Source organism: Globicephala melas, chromosome 5 (genome assembly GCF_963455315.2).
Source record: "Globicephala melas chromosome 5, mGloMel1.2, whole genome shotgun sequence".
Taxonomy (NCBI): Eukaryota; Metazoa; Chordata; class Mammalia; order Artiodactyla; family Delphinidae; genus Globicephala; species Globicephala melas.
The window spans coordinates 30,790,324-30,813,195 of NC_083318.1; the positions used below are offsets into that span (position 1 = coordinate 30,790,324).

A 22,872-nucleotide genomic window follows, 5' to 3' on the forward strand; every position below is an offset into this window, starting at 1 on the left:
CCAGGCTAGCCCTCTACTTTTCGATTCTGTTTCAGACTGACCTGCGGGACATGGACATGTCACTGCTGGGTTAACATCTCTCCCATCTTTTTCCTGGGTCCCTGTCTCTTTCCTCACCGCTGTCTTTCGCCGTAGTCCAGACAAAGAGCCAACTCTTGCCACCAGATTTATAGGTCTTTTCCAGTTTCCCAGCAGAAAAGTCTTGCTGTCTTCACCTCTTACTAGGCCTGTAAGGGCTTCACATTTTCATATAGGCTTTATGTATTCGCGTCTCCTGTGTTCATCCATTCCTCCAACGTGGATGTACTGAACAATTATTATGTGTTAAGGTACAGTTTCTAGGCAGTGTGGAAAGTTCGTATTCTAGTGGTGGAGAGCGGGTGGGAAATCCGGTCGCCAAGTAAAATACAGAAGGCTCAATCAAATTCGAATTTCAGATAAACAACCCATCATTTTTCATGTGATATGTCCATTCAATGTTTGGGATACACTTAATTAAAAATTATTTGTTGTTTATCCGAAATTAAATTTTAGCTGGGTGTCTTGTATTTTTGTTTGCCAAATCTGGCAATCCTGATGGGGGTGACAGAAGAGGAACCAAGAAATTCTCCCTTAGGTGGAAATTAGTGCAGTGGAGAAAGCAAAGTAAGATAATGGGTGGGCATAGGGAGTGGTGGTGTGTGGTGGTGGGTATTCCAGGCAACCCCTGTAATAAGGGGACAGTTGCTCCAAGGCTGAGAAGATGAGAGAGTAAATCCCTGGATATCAGAGGGAAGGTGGTCCACGGGAGAGAAGCCCAAATGCAAAGGCCGTGGGCCAACTCCTGCCTAGCATCTTGAAACAAAGAGTTCAATGTGGCTGGAGTGGCAGAAGGTGAGGTCAGAGAAGCAAGGACCAGACCTTGCAGGGGCCCTTATTCCGAGTGCGATGGGACAGCCTTGGAGAGAACTAAGTGAAGGAATTATCAGTTGACTTGTTGTTAGGAGAATGTTGGAGGCCGGTGGGTGGCATGGAGGTGGGTTAGGAGGTCCCTAGGGTCAGCCTCTACCCCCCGCACCAACTGTGGCTCCCCGGCCCCTCAGCAGCCTCTGCTCCACAGCAGTCCTCCGCTCTCAACCCCACACACACTACCTTCCTTGCAGAGTCCAGTGGTGGATTTTAACTCCACAATGGCGTCTCCATTCTGATGTCTCGCCGTACGTTGACTTGATTGAATACTGATGTGCTCCTTCCCTGCTTTTAAAGGTTTCTGGTTCATCGTGTCTTCTAATAATTATATAATTTTATGGTTTAAACTAATGCTGTTTGATAGAAACATAAAGCAACTCCAAATACAAGTCACATATGTAAATGTGAATTTTCTAGTAACCACATTTTTTAGGTGTTTAAAAAGCAGGTAATACTAATTTTACTAATATGTTTTACTTAACTGAATATATCTAAAACTACCATTTCAATGTCATATAAATTAATATTTTAAGGTTAATAGTATTCACATTATTAATGAGATATTTTACATTTTTTTTTTTACAACTGAGTCTTCAAAATCGTATTTTATGCTTACATCACATCTCAAAAACTAGCCTTATTTCCAGTGCTAGTGGTACCATATTGGACAACACGGGTTTAAACTCTGCTCATTTTCAAGGTTCATCCCATACCACAGTCTTTATGGCAGGGAAACGGGGCGGGGGGCGGTCAGAGAGAAGTGGGACAATTGCCTAGGGAGCAAATGGGATCAAATAATGTGGGATTGAGAACATTTTTCCATTGAAATTCTAAATACATTGGTGCTAGACATCTGTAAACAACAACAACAAATAAATTACCAAATTATGGTTTAGCTAGTATAAAAATCTAATACGGACTACTCTGATTTCATTATGGCTGTGTGGCTTCATTTTTGATGTTTGATTCCAACTTGTCCTTCTACTTTGTGCTATTTAATGCCAGGTTGTACAGTTCTAAATGTATTGAACTATAACATCATCAAAGATTTGCTTCTTGTTGGATGCAGTGATTGACAATCTCCAATATACAAGTGGGTTGTGTTTTAGATTTTACATATATACATATATATATATAGAGAGAGAGAGAGAGAGAGAGACAACATATATAGAAAAAAACTGATGCATTAGTTCAGTGGGTCAACCCACACAAACTTATGTAAAAAGGTGGAGCTAAACTGTAATATTATTAGAATAAACTGGATCTCCCTTAAATCAAATTTCTTAAACTAGGGGTGTGTACCCCTGGGAGTTCATGGAAGTGGGCTGGAGTACAAAAAGACAAAGGATTTATTTAGAGCGTTAATAACACTTGAGGTTTGGGGCAAGGATTTTTGTTTTATAGTTTTGTGTGGTAAAATGCTACATTTCTAGAAATTTCAAGGTAAAATACGTGGGTCATTTTCTACCTCCTACCTTCGTCCAAGTTTCTATTCATCTTCACTGGCATTAGGGGACTAGGGTGGAAGACTAAACTAAACTGAACTAGAGAGAGAGAAAATAAATATGAATGGAGAGCAGAAACTCCATTTTCCTGACTCTTCCCCAGATAGTTCTAACCGGAAGTCCCTGTGGGCACCTCACTGCCTTCAGAGAATCTTCCTCTACCAAGGGTCATCTACCCAATAGCTACCGAAGCCTCTGAGGCTCTGAAGCCTCGTACAGGGTCACCCGACTCCCCGCCAGGACTACCTGCAGGAGAGAAATGACTGGCAGCTAGTCCTGCTCACCACTTAGGCCACTGAGATCCTTCTATGCTCTGTCACTGTCAGGGAGAAAGGCCCAGTCCACCCAATGCTTTAGAGAGGCATCAGTGACCAATGCTGCCCGTTTTTAGTCTTTATTTTATTACACACAGGCACCAACCCCACCAGCTCCAGTGGTAGGAGAACAGCCTTAAGACTGATACCATGTTACGTTCAATATCATTCATTTCATCGGCTGCTGTTTCATGTTCCTTGTACAGTAGTCCCCAGCCTCATCCGCAGGGAATACGTTCTAAGACCCCCAGTGGATGCCTGAAACCGAGGAGGGTACTAAGCCCTATATGTACTACGCTTTTTCCTATATGTACCTACTTATGATGAAGTTTAATTTAGAAATTAGGGACAGTAAGAGAATGTCTGAATTGCCCATAGTTGGGGCCATTATTAAATAAAATAAGAATTACATAAACAGAAGCACTGTGATACCACGACAGTCGATCAAATAACTTAGTGGCTACTAAAGGACTAACGGGCAGGATACGCTGGACAAAGGGCTGATTCACGTCCTGGGTGGGATGCAGCAGAATGCACCAGATTTCATCACGCTACTTAAAACAGCACACAGTGTAGAACTTATGAATTGTTTGTTTCTGTAATTTTCCATTGATATTTTCAGACCTTGGTTGACCACGGGTAACTGAAACCAAGGAAAGCGAAACAGAGGATAAGGGGGGACAATTGTAGTTCTTCTGTTTAGATGAGTTCTTCCTGAAGATGGAGTGCTTAAAGGAAACAAATCTATATTGACAAGGTGAATGTAAAAGTATACTATGCTAAAAATTTAAAGCTGTAACCCTTTGTGATTGAAGTGACAGGGAGCAGTATTACTGCTAAATGGCCTGTTTCTCTTTAGCACTCAATTTTGTAGGAAAATGACATTCCTTTCTATTGTTAAGTATTCTTTCAAGTTGCCCCTGAATAGCAGTAACTAAACTAACTGTAAAAGCCTTGGGTGATGTTTTACATTAGAGTTCTAAAGAGCGTTTGGTTTAAAAAAGAAAGAAAGAAAGTAAGCAGCGTTGTCCTTCTTAAAAGTCAGTTCAACTTATTTTTAGCTTAAATACACTAGGAATAGCCCTAGAATTTAAAGCGTAAGAGAGGAAACTCTATCAATCTACCTGTAGTTAAGATGTTAGCTGCTCTTTCGCTTCATTGCTATCTTTGGAATGTCCTTAGTAGTTGTGAATATGAGATGCATTCAGAACTAGATGAATAGATTATCCGGTAAGCATGAGACTAGTTCTCACACGCACAAAACCCAATTCCCATTTTTTGGTCTATACTTCTCTGATATATTTCTCTGTATATGTACTTTTTTACTATATTACGTAGTAAAGTAATATCATCGTAACTTTATTTGAAGAGACCTCATGATATTTTGTCCTCATATAGCAGAAAATATTAATATGACATATGCTTCATTCTTCATTAAGACTTCCCTTTGATTTCTATTTATTATGCCTCTTTATGAAGTGCAAGAAAACTTTGCCCAAAGAAAAAAGTTCCATCTCAATTAGATGTCCTCTTAAGTTGTTTATGTAGATATCTCTTTTCTCACGCAAAGACAAGCTCTCTGGGCACAGGTACCTGTCATGTCTATTTCATCTTTATATCTCATGCAACACTCTGCTCAGAGTAAAACATATAGTAAATTTTCACTAAATGTTAGTTGAATGAATTAATGCCTTCCAGAATCCCACTGCTTGGTCTTGGTACTCAAAGTTGTACAACATTTCATCTGTAACGTTCCTTTAACACAACCTGGGAAACTAAATTTGAATAATAACAGAATGTTCCATAACCTCCTAATCTGAGTTTGAATATATTTCTCTTGTTATAACTTTTTACAAAGGTAAAATGCTACGAGCCATTTTTCCTTTTTATTTTCCCTTGATTCATTCAGGAAACAGCCTTATTCACTTTTTAGCTTTTTTTGTGTGTGGAGGGGGGTGGTACGCGGGCCTCTCACTTTTGTGACCTCTTCCGTTGCGGAGCACAGGCTCCAGACGCGCAGGCTCAGCGGCCATGGCTCACGGGCCCAGCCGCTCCGTGGCACGTGGGATCTTCCCAGACCGGTGCACGAACCCGTGTCCCCTGCATCGGCAGGCGGACTCTCAACCACTGCGCCACTAGGGAAGCCCCACTTTTTAGCTTTAAAATCTCACTACATACCTATTTAACCTTACAAGTGATAAACGTAAAACGGCCCCAGTAAATTCTCATTTGTGCTTATTAAAATGGCCACAGACACTTCCCTGTGGAAGTACCACAACTACTAAGCCCATGTACCACAACTACTGAGCCTGCGCGCCTAGAGCCCATGCTCCGCAACAAGCAAAGCCACTGCAGTGAGAAGCCACCGCAATGAGAAGCCCGCGCACCGCAACAAAGAGTAGCCCCCGCTCACCGCAACTAGAGACAGCCCGCGCGCAGCAACGAAGACCCAATGCAGCCAAAAATAAATAAATTTAAAAAAACAAAATAGCCACAAAAGTAATTAAAATTGTGATATCCAATGCTGATGAAGTTGTGAAAAAGTAAGAGAGTGGGTGCCTAGAAAAGCAGATAAATCTCAGATCCCTTTTGGAAAGCAACTTAGAAATATTTACATAGATGTTTATTTTAATTTACCTTTAATAGCAAAAATTGGAAACAACCTAAGTATTCAACAATTTGGGACAGCTTAAACAAATGATCACACCTGACTTTGATAGATGATAAACTATTCACAAGACAATCACAAATACTGTGTAAAAACAAACGTGTGGTATAAAATAATAAAAAATCGGAACGTCAAACTATGTAATAAGCTTACAATAGCTTGAAATATGTAAGCGTAAATTTAAATGACTAGAAGGAAACAGGACAAAATGAAAACAGTTATGATAGAGTGATGGGATTATGGGTGCAATTTTTTGTTTCCTTTTACATTAAAAGATTATTTTAACAAAATATAAAATCAAAGGGACAAAAAGGATCAAGTTTTAGTCCCTCGATGTTCATATTTTAAGAAGGATGTTGTACAGATACCTAAGCAATATTTGTCTTCCTTGCTTCAAAATCTCAGCATGTATTTTGTCTGGTTCCAGGGGCTTAACCATTTTTTTAAAAAAATAATTCTGGCTACCATAGTTATTCTTTGGAAGTCTAAACAAAGTTTGTATTGTTCCCTGGCAGCATCTCGTTTGCATTAAACCATGAGTTATGGTATTAGTGCCTCCTGGTGTAAGTTTTTTGAAGAAAGCAGACTCGATAACTCTTTTTCTGGTCGCATAGTAAATGACAGTCCTCTTTCAGGGTGTATTCAATTTCCATTGGAGTTCTTACCCTTGGTTATGTACAAATGGCTTATCAAAATTTTCTTATAATAGCCATCGTTATTGTAAGCCAACATTTTTGCTATTTTATCGAGGAAAGAGCAAATGATTATAGTGTAACTTTATATAGGAAGCAGAATTTCTTCCATGAGTTAAGACTTTAACAATTACAATAATCCAGTATAAGAGAAAAACATTTTTTGCTCTTCTAGAAAGACACTATTAACTTCACATTGCTTAGTTTATCTGGTAGGTGAACAAAAATCATCTTTATAGAAGTTACATTTAATTCAGGTCTGTATACATTCTGGAAGGTCATTTATAAACGGGGAGTATAAACCAAATGATAATAAGGATAGAAATATTCTTCATCAACTCTCCCAGTTTCGAGATGCATTCATTCATTCAGCAATGCATCATTGTACCAAAACCACAACCTCTTAAGGCAGAGTTGTGTAAATCTGGAAAAATTACTTTACCTCTCTGTGCCTTAGTTTCTCTATCTATTAAATGTAGATAAAGATAGTACTTACCTTATAGAAATTTGTGAGAATTAAGTGAGTTAATGAATATAAAGCTACTGGAACTTAAGAAATGTTGCTGTTTTACTAATGTAAGTGTTCTTGAAGGTGAGACCACAAATACTAAAATGGCACAATTTCTGCCCTCCAGACCACCTAGAAAACATTCTTAAAAAATCAACTTGGTTTGCCGTTAGCCTAAAACTGCTCTAAAAATTAAAGTCAATTTTTTTTAATCAACTAAGTAGCAACTTTTTTTTTTTTTTTTTTTTTTTTGCGGTACGCGGGCCTCTCACTGCCGTGTCCCCTCCCGCCGCGGAGCACAGGCTCCGGACGTGCAGGCCCAGCGGCCACGGCCCACGGAATCCTCCCGGACCGGGGCACGAACCCGCATCCCCTGCATTGGCAGGCGGACTCTCAACCACTACGCCACCAGGGAAGCCGCTAAGCAGCAACTTTTTAACCCTCAGGGGAAAGAAACTTGCCGAGAAGTTGAAGCGCATAATAAATGGCTTTGGGAATGTTTTTAAATGAAAATGAAATTCTAGTTGCTCTACGTTTGAGCTACACGGAAGTATTAAAAGCTACACTTTCTTTCTTCTCCCAGTTTTACTGAGATACATTGGACACATGACATAGAATTCGTTTTAGGTGTACAACATAATGGTTTGATACATGTATATACTGTGAAATGATTACCACAATAAGTTTGGTTAACATCCATCATCTCACATAGTTACACTTTTTTTTTTTCCTTGTGATAAGAACTTTTAAGATCTACTCTCTTAACAACTTTCAAATATACCATACAGTATTGTTAACTACAGTCGTCATGCAGAATATCTTTCCTTTGCTTCTGAGCGCAAGAGACTTCCGCTTTGGAAAACAATTGCTGGTTCAGAGTCTAGAAAGATTGATATATGTCATCATCTTTCTGAAATGGAAAATCCTTCTAGCTAATAGCCATCATCTTTTTCTCAAATGCCTATCACTCAATATGACAATGAAAACCACAACTCCTAATGTTTATTTTAATTATATTTACAGTGAAACTGGAAAGAGAAATCAAAGCCATTTTTACTTTTGTGTCAAATGTGTCTAAATGAGTTAAGTAGATGTTCAAAGGTGTGTATATTCTTCAAGATTTAGGTTTGGAGATGCTCATTTGCTTAAGTCTAATAAATAGAATGATTTAGTCTCTATTTTCCTGAGCTGATGAAGCACTTGAAAGTTCTCCATCAAGAAAGTCTTAAATTTTCAGATGTCTTTTACTCATTCAACAAATATTGTACCTAGCATATACCTAGCTATATGTACCTAGCATCATGCTAGATATTCATTTCCATTGGTAATTTGCTTTCACTGTCTCAGTGGAGAAAAGACTCAACACAAGGAAATTAGCCCTCTTGTATCCTCGGTCCCTAGCACATAGAATTTTGGACCAAACAAGCTAACTTGTGTAACTAGTCTAACATACTATGTACTTCTTGAGCATTACTGGATGGTTATATCCTCTAATGAGCTATATAATGTGTTGATTTTGTCTGTTTTATTTAGTAGTATCTATTTTATATTTTGAGGGTGAACCCGGGTTGCCTGGAGCAGTAGGACAGAATGGAATACCAGGGCCAAAGGTTAGTACAAAGAAAACCAAGCAGAATCACTTGAGGCATGAGTTTTCATGAGATTGTAAGCTGTTACACTTTTTTTATTGCCCACTGGTTTTACTTGGATGGAATTTTTTGCCAATAATATAATACACTATAGTATAAAACTTTGTGACTAAAGAATAAGTGATGTTTGTGATTAGCATTAAAAATGCAGAGAAACAGTGTACGATACGTCTAAATTTTTATTTCTGGGATACTTAAATAACATGAGAAAGCCTGTGTTTCAAATGTGAGTTTGTCATTCTACCACTTAATGAACATATGACAACATAGGCCATGTCCATACTGCCAACATTTGCATAATTTTTACAAGATGTACTAAAGATGTTCACAGTGCCACTGTGACTTTTCGTCAAGATTTGGCCACCTCCAAGGCTTACACAACCTAACCAGTTAATCAGATGAAGAGCATAATAAAAATGTGGCATGTTTGAAATTTAAAAATGGATGTAGTCTGAATTACTAAGTAGGGAAAAAATGTAATAGACTTTTTTTTGGGGGTTCCAAATTTCCTTTGTTTTTGAAGAACAAATTAATCTTAAATATAAAAAGATTGGTGACAGTTTAGTTTAAACCAAATAGGCAGACAAATCCCAAGTCCTTTGATGAGTGACCATCCCTTGAAGTACAAAACTAATGTCTAATCCCATCAGCTGTGCTGGTGTGTATCCATTGCCACAGATGCTTGTCAGCTGATTTTACAGATCACGTTGCTATTGACAGGAGCCTAGGACAGACCTAAAATTTATAGACCTGTCTTTTGTCCTGCAGGAGAGGAAAGAAAATATTCCTTCTGGGACGACAGCCATTTTCCTGTCTTCTTCCCTCTCTTGCTCCATGCTAAAAAGCCAAATGATAGGAGTTAATGCTTAATGTATGTTCTCGGTACTATTCTTCTGTTGCCTAGCGACCATCAGGATGGCTGCTGAGCAGTGAAAGGTAACCAGAAATTCAGAAAGCCAAAGGGTCAGGCGGAGTTTCAGGGAGTGAAAAGAGTGTTGCCTTCAAACAGACTTCTTGAGTGAATTATAATTTTAAAAAACACAATAACCACCTTAAAAATCATTTTTAAAGTAGTCTGATCTTATTGCAACACTTTCTCAAGCTTTTCTTAAGAGGAATATTATCATAATGTGTGTGATTTGCTTTAGATTTACTCTCTGACTCTGTCCCCTGTCCCTTCCTGGGTAAAGTGAAAATGAGATTCTTTTCAGAACACAATTTTGCATTTTAGTCCTTAGACTGTCATGGTCATCATTTTGAGTAAAGACATCTCTCCTAAACTCACTTAGAGTCTGCCCCAGTATAGTATCTTTTCTGAAAAAAACTAATGCCTCCTAAAGTACACCTAGCTTGGAACATAGTGGTTCACAACAGATTGAAGAGAGTTCATGACATTGTGAAGGGGTCCAAGTTCAGGCCTTAGTCACATCAGGGGAAGGCAGATTAGAGAACTACACTGGTACTCTGACCCCTGAAATAATCCGTGCACCAGGGCCTGCTTTGAATGGAAGATTTCATTGAAGGATGTAAGTAAATAAACTCACCGTACTGAGTCTGAGTTTGAGCAGAATAAAGTGTCATAATCTCAGGAGCCTCTTGAGACGTTGAATTGCCGCAACATTTTTCTCCTTAGTGCCCTAAAAGCCGGGTTTTGGCTGGTCATCTAAAATATCTTTCTTTAGTCCTCGAAAGCAAAGAATTAAAATTACATTTGCTATTGATATCCATACTCAGTGCTCCAGGAAACTTGTCTTAACCTTTGTTTTTATATAGCAACTATATATTGCCAAAATAGAAAATGTCATGTATAATTTATCTATTAATAGTATGTTCAATATCTGATTTTGTTTAGTGTTGATTGATTAGGTGTTTTATAATTTAACATGTCACTCAATCTTTGTTCTTTTGCCCAGGGACAACCTGGAGAACGAGGAGAAAAGGTGAGAATGATTCTGCTGATTTTTATTTTTTTTCCCCAGAGAGGTACCAAACTGAACTGTATTTATGTGTGGTTGGATAGACAGATACAGGTATACAAGCATACCTTGGAGATATTGCAGGCTCCGTTCCAGATCACTGCAATAAAGTGAATATTGCAATAAAACGAATCACACGAATTTTTCAGTTTCCCAGTGCATATAAAAGTTACGTTTACGCTATACTGTAGTCAGTTAAGTGTTCAATAGCATTATGTCTAAAACACAACGTGCCTGCCTTAATTGAAAAATGATGCTGGTTGCCACAAATCTTCAATCTGTAAAGAATGCAGTAGTATCTTTGAAGTACAATAAAGCAAAGCACAATAAGACAAGGTATGCTTAGTTATATAGATGTAGATAGATATAATGACCACTGTTTTTGCAAACTGCTAATTAGTGGAAGGAGAAAATAGTGTAATTCTTATATATGTATAGAAGTTTGGGTTAGAAAGATTTAAAGAAATGGAGGAGAAGGGTGCAAATTTAAACATTCTATGTCAGGCTTTTAAATGACTTTCAAAAATCCCTAGGCCTGCAAAATTTCTGTTCTACCTATTTGCTAATGCCACTCCAGTACTTTTCTAAGCATCCGTCTCTCTCTCTACTACTTCTTAGGTCAGTAGGTTAAAGGGATACAGATGTTTCCCTACAGCAAATACACTGAAAGTTGTCCCAAAAAGAATTCCCATAAAACCCAAAAAGAGAAGCAAAAGGAGAAGCAGAGTGCATATGTTAAATTTCTCTTAGACAAACATCCTTCCTTACTGCTTTGGGGGAGTTCTCATGCTATGTTCTTTACCAGTGTTTGAGAAGTATGCCATCTCTGCAGGCAACTACCAAGATACCACATAATGCCCTTCATAAGTGATACGATCTTTCTGACAAATCAGTATCATCACCACTAATCCCCAAAGAAGTACATCTACAGATCCAGCAAGCTTCATGAACATAACTGTATTTTTGAGCTGTATTTTACAACTGTATTCTTGTAAAACAAAAATAAAAAGACATTTATTTAAATGGAAGGAGAGCAGAGCAGAGAGGCAACTCAGTCAAACCCTTCACTTCATGGCCACTCTGAACCAGTTTTCCTAATAAGAAAGTTTGTTTTGTTATTTAATAAAGGGATTTCCAAGCAATTTTTAAAAGTGTGCTAATGAGCTGCCTATCAAAGATCCCCCATAACTTATGATCAGTATATTTATTTGGCTTCCAACCAGTTCATGGTAATTAACCTGAAATGAATTAGTCATCAGATGACTCTTTTGTGTAGAAATTAAGGAGGGAAAAGGAGCAGTGCCAGCACCATTCCAGGGACTCATCAGATAAAACTGCTCAGGCTCCCAGGCTGCTGTGCTGTCCCCGTCACCATAAAAGAATGCCTGAGCAGGATAGCCTCATGCTTATTTGAAACAAGAAAAGAAAGTGAAGAGAAAAGGTTAAACTCTCCCTTCTTCGCCACCCCTCCTTCTCCCAGGGAAACCATCATCAGTAGCTTCTCTCTTATTTTACGGAAAATTTTAAATGATAGAAGAGTGACCTCTTACGCAGCTGGACAGAAGGGTATTCCAGCTTACGGCATGTATGAACAATAATGCATTGTTATTGCTAATGATTATCATTAACAACTTATGATGTGTCAGATACTGTCCCAGTTGCTTTAGACACAGTAATTGTTTATTTCTTATAACCCCATAAAATATTCTTGCCCTTACGTTGCACATGAGAAATTTGATGTAAAGAGAACTTCATTTGCCCAGTAGGGCCTGGACCTGGGCTCCAACTCTCTGGCTCCAGAATTCATGATGTTTCCACTAGAGCATTCTATAAGACTTAAAGAATTTAGAATTTAAGAAAGCAAAGCATGGATAATAAACAAATGACTTTTTTCCTAAAGCACTGCTTGTGGGTAGAAAGATATCAGTGAGGGAATAGGCATAGGAGCTCTCAAAAATAACAAAGGAAGCATAAACTCCCCAATTTATTTTACTATAATTTTTAAAAATTTTCTAATAAGATATAAAACATTTATTTCTCAAATGCAAAACACTTAGGCCCAGATAACTCGATGCTCAGTGCAGCAGTTTTGAGGGCTGGGTCATGCACTTGGAGGGCCTGGAGATTTGAGATGCGTAGAATTCACAGATTGAAGGGAAAGGAGAAGGCAGGACTCCAGGTGGCAGGAGTGGGACAAGGAAGGAGACAGAAAGGGTAAGGCACACGGCATATTGAGGGAGTCAGGAGAAAGCCTTTGTTAGAGTGACTCTTTGAGCAGAGAAAAGAGAAAGAGTTAAGGTGGCCAGAATAGGCTATTAGGGCCAGAATAAGCTATTAGAAGTCAGAGAAATTACCTTCTGTTATTATCGTGGAGTAGTTTAAAACTATTTAGCCATGTTCATTGTAATAAAATTTATTTGGACTAGTTGATATCAGGCAGCTGGTCAAGTAAAGTACATTAGCTCTGTAGAACATTTACAACAGATTTTAATATATAGTGCCTATGAAAGGAAACTTAAAATAATGAAAAGTACTCTTTGCTCAATGTCACCAATATATTTTACATGTATTGCTTTTTTCCCCTCCTAGGGAGATGCTGGAGAGAATGGCCCCAAAGGTGATACAGGTGAAAAGGTACAGTGTTGTGAAATATGAAAGAGTATGTGTATGAGCAAGAATATTATTTCATGTACGTGAAAATGGGAGATCAGAGATAATTCTACACAATTAGAAAACTTTTAAATATTTAATGTATAAAAGGTGGTTATTCCACCAGCTCCTAGCTACAAATTTAAATATTTTAAAAGTAAAATGCTGTGTCAAAAATTCTAGAAAATGCGTAATTGGGTTTCTAGTAATATGACTTTCAAGACAAAAAGAAACACACCACTATTTATGTGTAAATGGAACACTCCCTTTATACACAGAGATATAAAAATAGAGTTCCTAAAGTGATTCCATTTGTCCCGATTTTAGGATAGAAGATTGCAGAGGATTCGGAGAGGATGTAAGAGTTTGATAATCAGCTAAAGTCAGTTGATTAGAGCCTCTCATGCAGCCTTGAAAATTTGCTTCAACTTGAAATCTACTAGATCCAGATATTTTGTCAGCCTTTGTATTCTCTCTTTTTTTTTTTTTTTCTTTTTTGGCCTTTAAACCATTATTAGCACTTATATTGCGGTGGTCTTTTGTTCATCTTCCTACCCCCTGTCTTTTTTTCCTCAGTCTATTGAAGTTTTTGCTTGGATTCTTACTTCACACACATCTCTGACATAGGAAGGACATTTTTATTTCATTTGTGCTATATGTTAAGAATTAAGAAAAAGATCTTTTAAGAAACTAAAAATGGAATAGTCAGATTTAATTTAAATCAGGCTAATTGATGAAACAAAGAAAGATTCATTTAGGCTTGTAGTTGAGAATAAGAATACTCTACTTTGAAAGTTATTATGGTACAGATGGACAGTTGTTAGTCATAAAAACATACCCATAAAGTAAAGAGAAATTTGTCTTCCTCATTCTTATAAATATTAATATAAATATGGCATGGGTGGTAGGGAGAAATTAATGGTAGGAATAAATGAATGTCACCGAGTAGCAACTGTGTTTGTATTCAAGAGGTAGTCTAGAAATTAGAGTGGACTCTCAGTTTCTTGTAGACCAGGGTTTCTCAGCCTCTGCACTACTGACATTTTGGGCTGGATAATCCTTCTTGAGGGAGATGTCAGATGTCTAGCCTCGTTCCTGGCCTCTGCCCAGCGGATGCCAGTAGCATCTCCGAGTTGTGACAACCAACACTCTCTCCAGAGGTTGCCAATTGTCCACTGGGGAACAAAATCATCCCTCACTGAGAACCACTGCTGTAAACCCATTTTATTTATCTGTCAGATTTAAGTATCATGCTGCAATCCACCATGACATGAGTATGTTTAATACTAATGGGACCAGTGATATACCTCTATGACTTCTTGAAGTCAAAATTAAAAACCCTAGGTATATAAACATAGATATTTTATTTACCTTTGTTGTGTTTGCTTAAAAGCAGGAGTCAGCAAACTTTTCCTGTAAAGGGCCAGAAAATAAATATTTTAGGTTTTGTGGGCCATATGGCGTCTGTCACAACTACTCAACTCTGTCATTGTAGCATGACAGCAGCCATAGACAATATGTATACATATGAGAGTGGCTCTATTCCAATAAAACTTTATTTCTGGACACTGAAATTTTAATTTCATGTGGTTTTCAAATGTCATGAAATATTATTCTTTTTATAATTTTGTTAACCGTTAAAAATGTGAAAACCACTCTTAGCTCTTGGGCCACACAAAAACAGGTGGCTAGCTGGATTTGGCCCTCGGGCCATAGTTGCCAACCTCTGTTTAAAGAAAGGAAATCTTCTAAACAGAGAGCAGTTTCTCCAAGTGAAAACCATTTATGCCAAGTCTGAGCTACGCCTGTGTGGATTTATGTAGAGAATTTTAATCTTTAGAATATGTATTTTTAGAGCTTAATTTTTGAATGTAGGCCAATAGTTTCTTTAATCACACGTTTTTAAAATTTAATATTGCAATAGTAAAGCAACTTTTTTTTCTTTGTAAAAGCTGAATTCATCTCAAAGGAATACGGTTCTTATTTTTTATATTAACACAAATCATTTACCATGCTGACTCCCACATAGTAAACTCTCAATAAATGTTAGCTTTCTTACCACATGGAAATGGAAATCAACCAGATTGGTTATTTTTCTTTTTTATCAAAAAGTTTTATTAGTCAACTGAAATTAAGTTTGAGAAATGCTTCAGTTAAAACAGAAATCATTTCTATAAATTTTCAGTGAGTCTAAACAGGGGATTGTAAATAGGAATCTGTAACATATAATACGTAATCTGACCTGTAGCATTCATCCCCAAGAATGCTGTAATTGGAATATAATTTTTGATGTGTTTTTTAAACATTTCCTGCTTCTGTCACATAATTTGTTTCCAGCATGTTAGAAACACTCTTCTCATGGCCTTTGGGTTCAGTATGTGAAACCCATTCATCATTTACCAAGTTTGAGATGTAAAATCAAAAAAATGCTTCTTTTCTGCCATTGATGTAGTAAATTACGTCATTGGCGATTCACTTTAATAGGATTTTTTTCCTTGTGATCCAACTAGGTGCTTTTGGATGGTAAAGCAATCTAAGCCTTTCCAGACTGGTCATCTGGAAATGCTGTGGGACTGTAAAAACCTCTGGGCTGGGTTTTCTCTGTGGCCAGAAGCTACGATGAACTCTAGAATTAAGAATGACCTGCCAAAGACTGATTTTAATCATGTGTGGAGTTACTACGGGAAGGTTATGTTCTGCTCTTTGGAGTGTTAATCCCACCAACTAATGTAGAAATGCATTTCTTATCTATTATCCCAGCACTTGAAAGTAAGTGTTGGTGCAGACCACTGAATGGTTCCATCATGCCACTCTATTATTCACAACCTTATCTGTTCGTTTAGAAATTTCACATTCTTTCTTTTTTTTTTCCTGAGCATTTTTTTAAAACTTTTTTATTTTATATTGCAGTATAACCAATTAACAATGTTGTGATAGTTTCAGGTACACAGCAAAGTGACTCAGCCATACTTATACATGTATCCATTCTCCCCCAGACTCCCCTCCCATCCAGGCTGCCACATAACATTGAACAGAGTTCCCTGTGCTCTACAGTAGGTCCTCGTTGGTTATCCGTTTTCAATATAGCAGGAAGCTTCACTTTCTTGGTATTGCCTGTCTGTGTCTTCATTTTTCTTTTCTCCCCCAATCTCCATTTCTATAAATAACCTGCCTTCTTACTTTACACCTGCAGAGCATCTTTGATTTGCATCCTCAGAGCCTTTTCAGAAGCGACACCCATATTTGGAGCCACCCACCAAATTGCCTTTTCTTAAGATCACATAGGAAGGCTTTTCTTTTGGGCCTAGGGCCTTCTCCAATTTAGCACATATGATGCTTCCCTTAGCTTAGAATACTCTTCTCTGTCCTCATGTTCTCATCCTATTCCTGTCTACTGAGACCTGGATTCATTAAGTCATTTCCCTGGGGCAGCCTTTCAGTCTCCCTGGACTGTCTCTATTACCCTCTATTTGCTCCCAGAGCACTCTCTATGATCCCTTTCATAACCCTTATCACAATTTATTGTAATTCCTTGTTTAATTGGGCATCCAGCTCACTGGAAAAGAAAAAACAAACAAATAAACAAACAAAAAACTGTAAGTTACCAAACTGTTCTGTTCCCAACACCAATCCAATTTCCTGGCATGTAATAGGAAGATAATAAATATTTATTGAATGAAAAACCTTAAAAAATTTTTTTTTTTTTTACTTTCATCTGCTTCTTATTTTCGTTGAATGGTAGAACTTTTTCCTGTACCATGCACTTGTTTATCATGTCTTCTGTGGTGACACAAAATTTCCCAACATGACAATTTCTTCCTATCCCAGACTTTTTTGTACGTGGAAAGAAAGAAAAGGAAAGTAGCTTTTATGCATTCAATCAATAATATTTTTGAATACATATATTTGTGTACATATATACTATATACATATATACAAATGATTACAGTAGTCCTTCGGTATCTCCAGGAGATTGGTTCCAGGATCCCTGCAAATACCAAAATCCTAGCTTGTCCCTTATATAAAACGGGCTAGTATTTGCATATAACCTATGCGCATGCTCCCATATTCAACTGACCCTTAAATAATGCGGGGCTTAGGAGTGCTGAGACTCTGCCAGTTGAAATCAGGGTATAATTTACAAACGGCCCTCCTTATACATGGTTCCTTCACATCCCTGTTTTCTCCATATCATGGTTCCCCATCCGCCGAATTCAACCAACTGCAGATCATCTGGTACTGTAATATTTACTGTTGAAAAAAAATCCACATATAAGTGGACCTTTGCAGTTCAAGCCTGTGTTGTTTAAGGGTCAGCTGTACTACAAAGCTTCTCTAGATTACTTATGATACCGAATACTATGTAAACAGTTGCCAGGCACACAGAAATTTAAGTTTTGCTCTTTGGAATTTTCAGGAATTTTTTTCTCAAAAGATTTTTAGTCCAAGGTTGGGTGAATCCGCAGATGCAGAACCCAGGGATACGGAAGGGTGACTCTATCATAAGCACAGGACAAGGGCAGGGTTTGAAACAGCATTGTTCGCTTTATCGCCCTAGCTCCTGGTATCCCTGCATCCAGAACGTGGTTGGCACATAATCGATGCTCAATAAATATTTATTGAATGAATTAATGACTGATAGAAATATCACCACATTCACTTTATTTCACATAGACTTTAGTAACACATACATATAATTACATACCAAATGTTGTGCTTGAAAATAATCACAGCCAAAACCAAAAACTCTGTACTTGAATGGTCAATAGCAAAGTCAAATTCATTTACCTCAAGTATCTTCTCAAAGTATTTTTTGCTTTACGATTTACCCTGTGGAAACTTTTATTTTCAAACCAACTGATTTGTGAAGCTAAGGGTATACTTAGAGAGACACAGTTGGGGTTTTTTTTCCTACTTTAATCCTGTATTCATTTTCACTTTTAGAGGAATGAGGATTATAAACACTGACTTTTATTTTCACTACTTGCAGCATTATCCTTTAAAATGTTTAACTTAGGAATGTCTTCCAGCAATTGCCTTGCCACTTAAAAGTTATAAAAATTCCTTGAGATTTCACAGTTCTAATTTTTGAAAAGAAAGTTGATATATCAGTCATAGTTGTCCATCAAATGAAACTGCTCCAGTTTCCACAAATAAATCAGGCTTCCTGGAAACTGTCCTTTCCTTCCCATCCACTTTCTCTGAGAACTAAATCTAGTCCTTTTTCTCGTTAGTGGATTATCCAGTCACTTTTCATTAAAACACTGGAAAAAAAAGTGTTTAAACTACAGTTAATACAAGCAACTTCCTTTTATTTATAAGTTTACTAGAACCATTGTGCCCTGTTGCCAGAATGAGATAAACCAATAATTCTTTTCTTATTCCAATAAAAAGAACATGGCAATAGAATTCAGGAAGTCCAAAATTCACTTAGGCTCAAGTTGCTTCAATTTCCTCATCTATTGAGTAAAAATAGTAATATCTGCCCTATCTCTTGGGAGTCTTGTGAGGTATAAATAAGATGAAAAAGGGGGCTTAGAAAAGTCAAAATTGCTTTTATGAATACAAAGGTCTCATTGTGCAAAATACTGATTCATTGGTGTTGATGGCTTTCAGACAGACTTGATTTAGTGGAAACAGAAATAAGTATTATTTTGTTAGCCACATTGATTTCGCTGCCCACTCGGAACTCAATTGATTATTAGTGATGGGGAAAAGAAACCAGTATCATTTTACAATAAGACAGTATTTGGTATCCTGTTCTCTATGTTTTGTCACGTTTTAATTTTTCCTTGAGTAGTAGCCATTACAGATGTCAAAGAAACTCGTATGTTTCCTCAAATGAGTTAATTTATTATTTCCTCCTCCTTCTTAAGCTTTGTTTTTCTTCCCAAAGGTTTTTTTTTTTTTTTTTTGATTCTTGACTGCTTGCTGAAAATATTCTTTCTGAGATTTGTTCATTTATTCACCATATACGTATCCAGCATATTTTATTCAGACACTGAATAAAAATAGACCCTGAACCTGCCCACAGGTGGCTGATCATCTAATGGAGGGACAAGAAAAGAATAGGCAGAAAACATATATACATAATCCATATGCAGTGAGCTTGCAGGACTTGAACAGATGCTGCAGAGTGAGACGTGGATGTGAGGGGCATGTGTCTAGGTTGTTCAGTGAGGGGTTGAGGCAAAGCCACTTAAGACCTGAACAAAGAGAACTGCCAGCTGTGGGGAGAAGAGAGAGAAACTGAGGGAGAGGGGCAAGTACCTCATGTGTAGAGGCCTGAGGTGTATCTCCATCTCTAAATGAGATTGATGAGCAGCTCTCTAAACCTAGAACGAGGAAGCAGACTCCTAGAGCTCTGTGAGCCCTTGCACAGATAGGACAGCTGAGGAAACCTCAGTATGTGCTGTCCTCCTTGTGACTGTTTCTGTTTTCTCAAATGACTACGTTTTCTCCCTTTTATTTTCCTTGTAGCATGTTTATGGGACAGAGGACTAGAAGGAACTGGAAAATCTAGGCCCTTGTCTGGCCTCGTATCAGAAATAAGCAGCCACCTGTGTATTTAGAGCACATTTGCCTTAAGAATGTAGTCACACTCGGTGAAATCCGGATGGAATACAATGCCTTTCAGAAAACCAGATTCTGTCTCAGGATTTTCTCTTAGATCTTCCTTGTGTCCCTGTCACCCACAAGTCATCCATCATCCTGTAACTTTCTGGTGACTGCCTTACAATGAAATAAGTGTAGAGCTAGAAAAAAACGTGCTGGTCATAACGGTGACGGTGCTTCATGAGGAAAACAAACTGACCGGCGGCATGGCTTTTTCCAACTCAACACCATTAACCCTTTGACTTCATCTGTTGAACCCTGACTTTCTGAAGACTGAAAGGGTCAGGGAACTCCTAGTAAATGATAGCCAGTGACATTAATAAATTCCTGAAATAGAGAAAACTGAAATTCCAGATCCACTAATATATTGCTTTAGAATACAATTTTAGCACTGTATCAAGGGAAGAGATCCATATTTATATTTATTTCAAGGAATGTAGTCCTTATGTATTTTGCAAAGTTTTATTTTTAGAAAGTATATTGTTTATCTTGGAAATTACTGACATCTTAGCCATATTGATACAAAATCTTAGGGAGCATAGTTCAGCCCATTAGTCATGGGATTTCCTTAGGCGCTTCTGTAGATAACAGCTCTCTATGTGTTTGTGTGTTTCCTATTCCCATCACTTGTAGAATAATCTCTCATGGGTTTCATTTTAGGGTGACCCTGGATCATCCGCTGCAGGAATTAAGGTAACTATAGCCTTGCAAGTGTTTGTACCCCAGGAGTTACAGCTTTGACTTTTATAAGTCTCTTGTTTCCCCTTCCCTTTTACCAACTTTGATGGTTCTAACTCTGTTCCTATATTACTGCAATAATCAGCTTCTAGACACAACACGGAGTATCTGCTAGAAATCTCTGATAAAGGCTTAAACAAGAGGTCTTGCCTTTTCTTCCCTTTCTGATTAGTTTTTATGGAAATGTGGATTTGTATGTGAGCTTTAGGTATATTTACAGCAAAAAAAAAAAAAAAGTTCATATGTCTGGTAGGATGTAGAACAACAGAATAAAGTGAATGAAATGCATGTGTCATCGGGGAGGCTGAAAGTGTCCAAGGGCCTAAGGCTTTTGGAAAATTCTTATAAGACTGCCCTTTTCATCTTTGATTTTCTTTGGCCAGGGAGAGCCCGGAGAATCTGGTCGTCCAGGGCAAAAGGTAAATCCCTATTCTGGTGTGTTCTTTCTGCTGTCTTATAGTCACCATTTGACTGTGTTTGCTATCACTGTGTAATATGAGAACAATTACTGAAAATGATGCCGTTTTCATGCCTTACACGCAGAGTGTTTTTGAGTGTTTTTCATTTTAAAAGGGTTGATGCTGACCATAGTAAAGGTACAAACATAATCTGGACGTGTAAAAGGATAAAGTCAGCATATACTGAGCTGCTTGAGACTAACAAAGATCTGCTGGGTTGGAATGCCAACAACCTATCTTGCATGTTTAAAGATACTCTGCATGTTTCTATCTTTTATGAGAAGAAATGAATATTTACTAAACTGTCTCAATAGGGCATAATGGACAGTTCTTTTAAAATTATATTCCTTTCCTCTCATGTCAAATACTTCCCTGCTGATAATTTTTTTATGTGAATAATATCTACCTAAGCAGTGAATGTTATGTTGTAAAAGAGGTTTGTTCATGAACTAAATTTTAATTGGAGACAGTAACCAAACCACTTTAACCAATCTAACGTTAATTTTTTTTATCATTTGTGCTTCACTTCAGTGATAAATTAGAGGACATGCAATGAATATGTTTATTCTCATTTGAGTCTGAAGCAGGAAACGACTGTTTGTAGTTTATCGTCTGAGCATCTGGATATCAATGCACAGTGCAGATTTTAGATTTTTAGATAACAGATGTGGCTAACAAGTAAACGTGAATTCCACATTATGATAAATCTCTGAGATCATGACCCTGCCTTTGCCTAGCAGCAGTTAATGTTATAGAAAAAATAATATGAATAGAAACATAGAATATACCTCATTAGTATAAAGAGAAAGACAGAATAAATTCCATTGTAGTAGTGTGGAACCTTAGAACATAACATAAAAATATATTCCCACATTCTTGAAGTTATTGAGAGGATCACTGCTTTGTTTAAACACTTCAGATTAAAGTGTTTTTTGAGAAGGTCTTTCACATTCTTTTAACATTTCCCTAATTGAAAAATAGATTTTCTTGAAATTAAGAATCTAAGAGTAATGATTCATTAGACCCAATTTCAGGTAAAGTTGAGACTTTTCCAAAGAGCCCAGCATAGCTCTGCAAATTTTGCTCTTCAGTGCCTAAGATTTCCTAATGATTCTTTATGTAAGAAATTGGAAGTTAGTGATATCACAGAGATCCATGGTCTGCTTTGGTTTGGAAGAGCATCTAATTTTCTCAGATGATCTCATTTTAAGTCCCTCAGTCTTTAAAAATTAAAAGCTAAATTTAAACTGCTCTCCAAAACTGTGATAAGTTAAAAGAATTGTCTGCAAAACTGTTATGTCTTTTTAAAAAACAAAACAAGTCTGCTATAATTTCATATAGGTTCCACTGTTTTCAGAGTGGAAGACGATTGGTTAATAAAATATTGCTTTATCATGATTATTTAAAAATACATTTTAGATTCATTTCTGGAAGTTTATAGGTTTACATATGGAAACATTGGCTTTTCTTTGTATTTCATTAAAAACCTGTTTTAAATTATATTGAGAGAAGTGGATTCTACCTGAACAAATACGTGCCTGAATGAATATGTGTATGAATATTACGACCCATCTGAATGAAAATGTGCCCTGAAAAGAACAGTATCTTTTTCATTAATATTTAGGCCAGATCCTACCCGTTGACGCAATCTCACTTTCCCACAATATTTATGACTTCCTTGTCTAATATCTGGATTTGGCAATACTTACCCCAACACTGATTTAAAAGTAGAGTGTTTCCATTCTTGCTGGTTGCTTAGATTGGAAAATGACAAACAGAACTGAGTGCAGAATCCATTCAAGGAATCTTCCACGACATTTTTCTCACCATTGCAGAACTTTGTTGTGGGTTCGTGGGTACTTAAGCTCCTGCATTAGGGACATTCCGAGAAAAGTAGAGGATATCCTGCTAGAATTAAAGTGCATTGATTAGCTCTCCACTGTCTGGTATTTTGCGGTATGAAAGTTTGTTATTTAGAGTAACATTCATAATAGGGAATGATTTAATTATAGTTTTTTTCTTTTATAGACTCAGCAGGAGAGTGTGTGATTGATATGTGAGTTAGGGTATATATGTTTGTAAAGTGAGTGTGTGTTTCATCACATAACTTTTTCCTTCCTAACTTCACATTCAATGGCATTGGTGGTATAGT

General features: G+C 37.3%; 1 protein-coding gene across 2 annotated transcripts in view; it reads left to right on the forward strand.

The window, feature by feature from the left end:
• COL25A1 (collagen type XXV alpha 1 chain) overlaps positions 1-22,872 on the forward strand; it is a 458,442-nt gene that overhangs the window by 369,208 nt on the left and 66,362 nt on the right. For both annotated transcript variants that reach the window (XM_070045559.1, XM_070045558.1), the window contains 5 exons: positions 8,192-8,245; positions 10,198-10,224; positions 12,850-12,894; positions 20,185-20,217; positions 20,646-20,681. In XM_070045559.1, the coding sequence (XP_069901660.1) occupies positions 8,192-8,245; positions 10,198-10,224; positions 12,850-12,894; positions 20,185-20,217; positions 20,646-20,681 (195 nt within the window). The remainder of the gene's footprint in view (positions 1-8,191; positions 8,246-10,197; positions 10,225-12,849; positions 12,895-20,184; positions 20,218-20,645; positions 20,682-22,872) is intronic.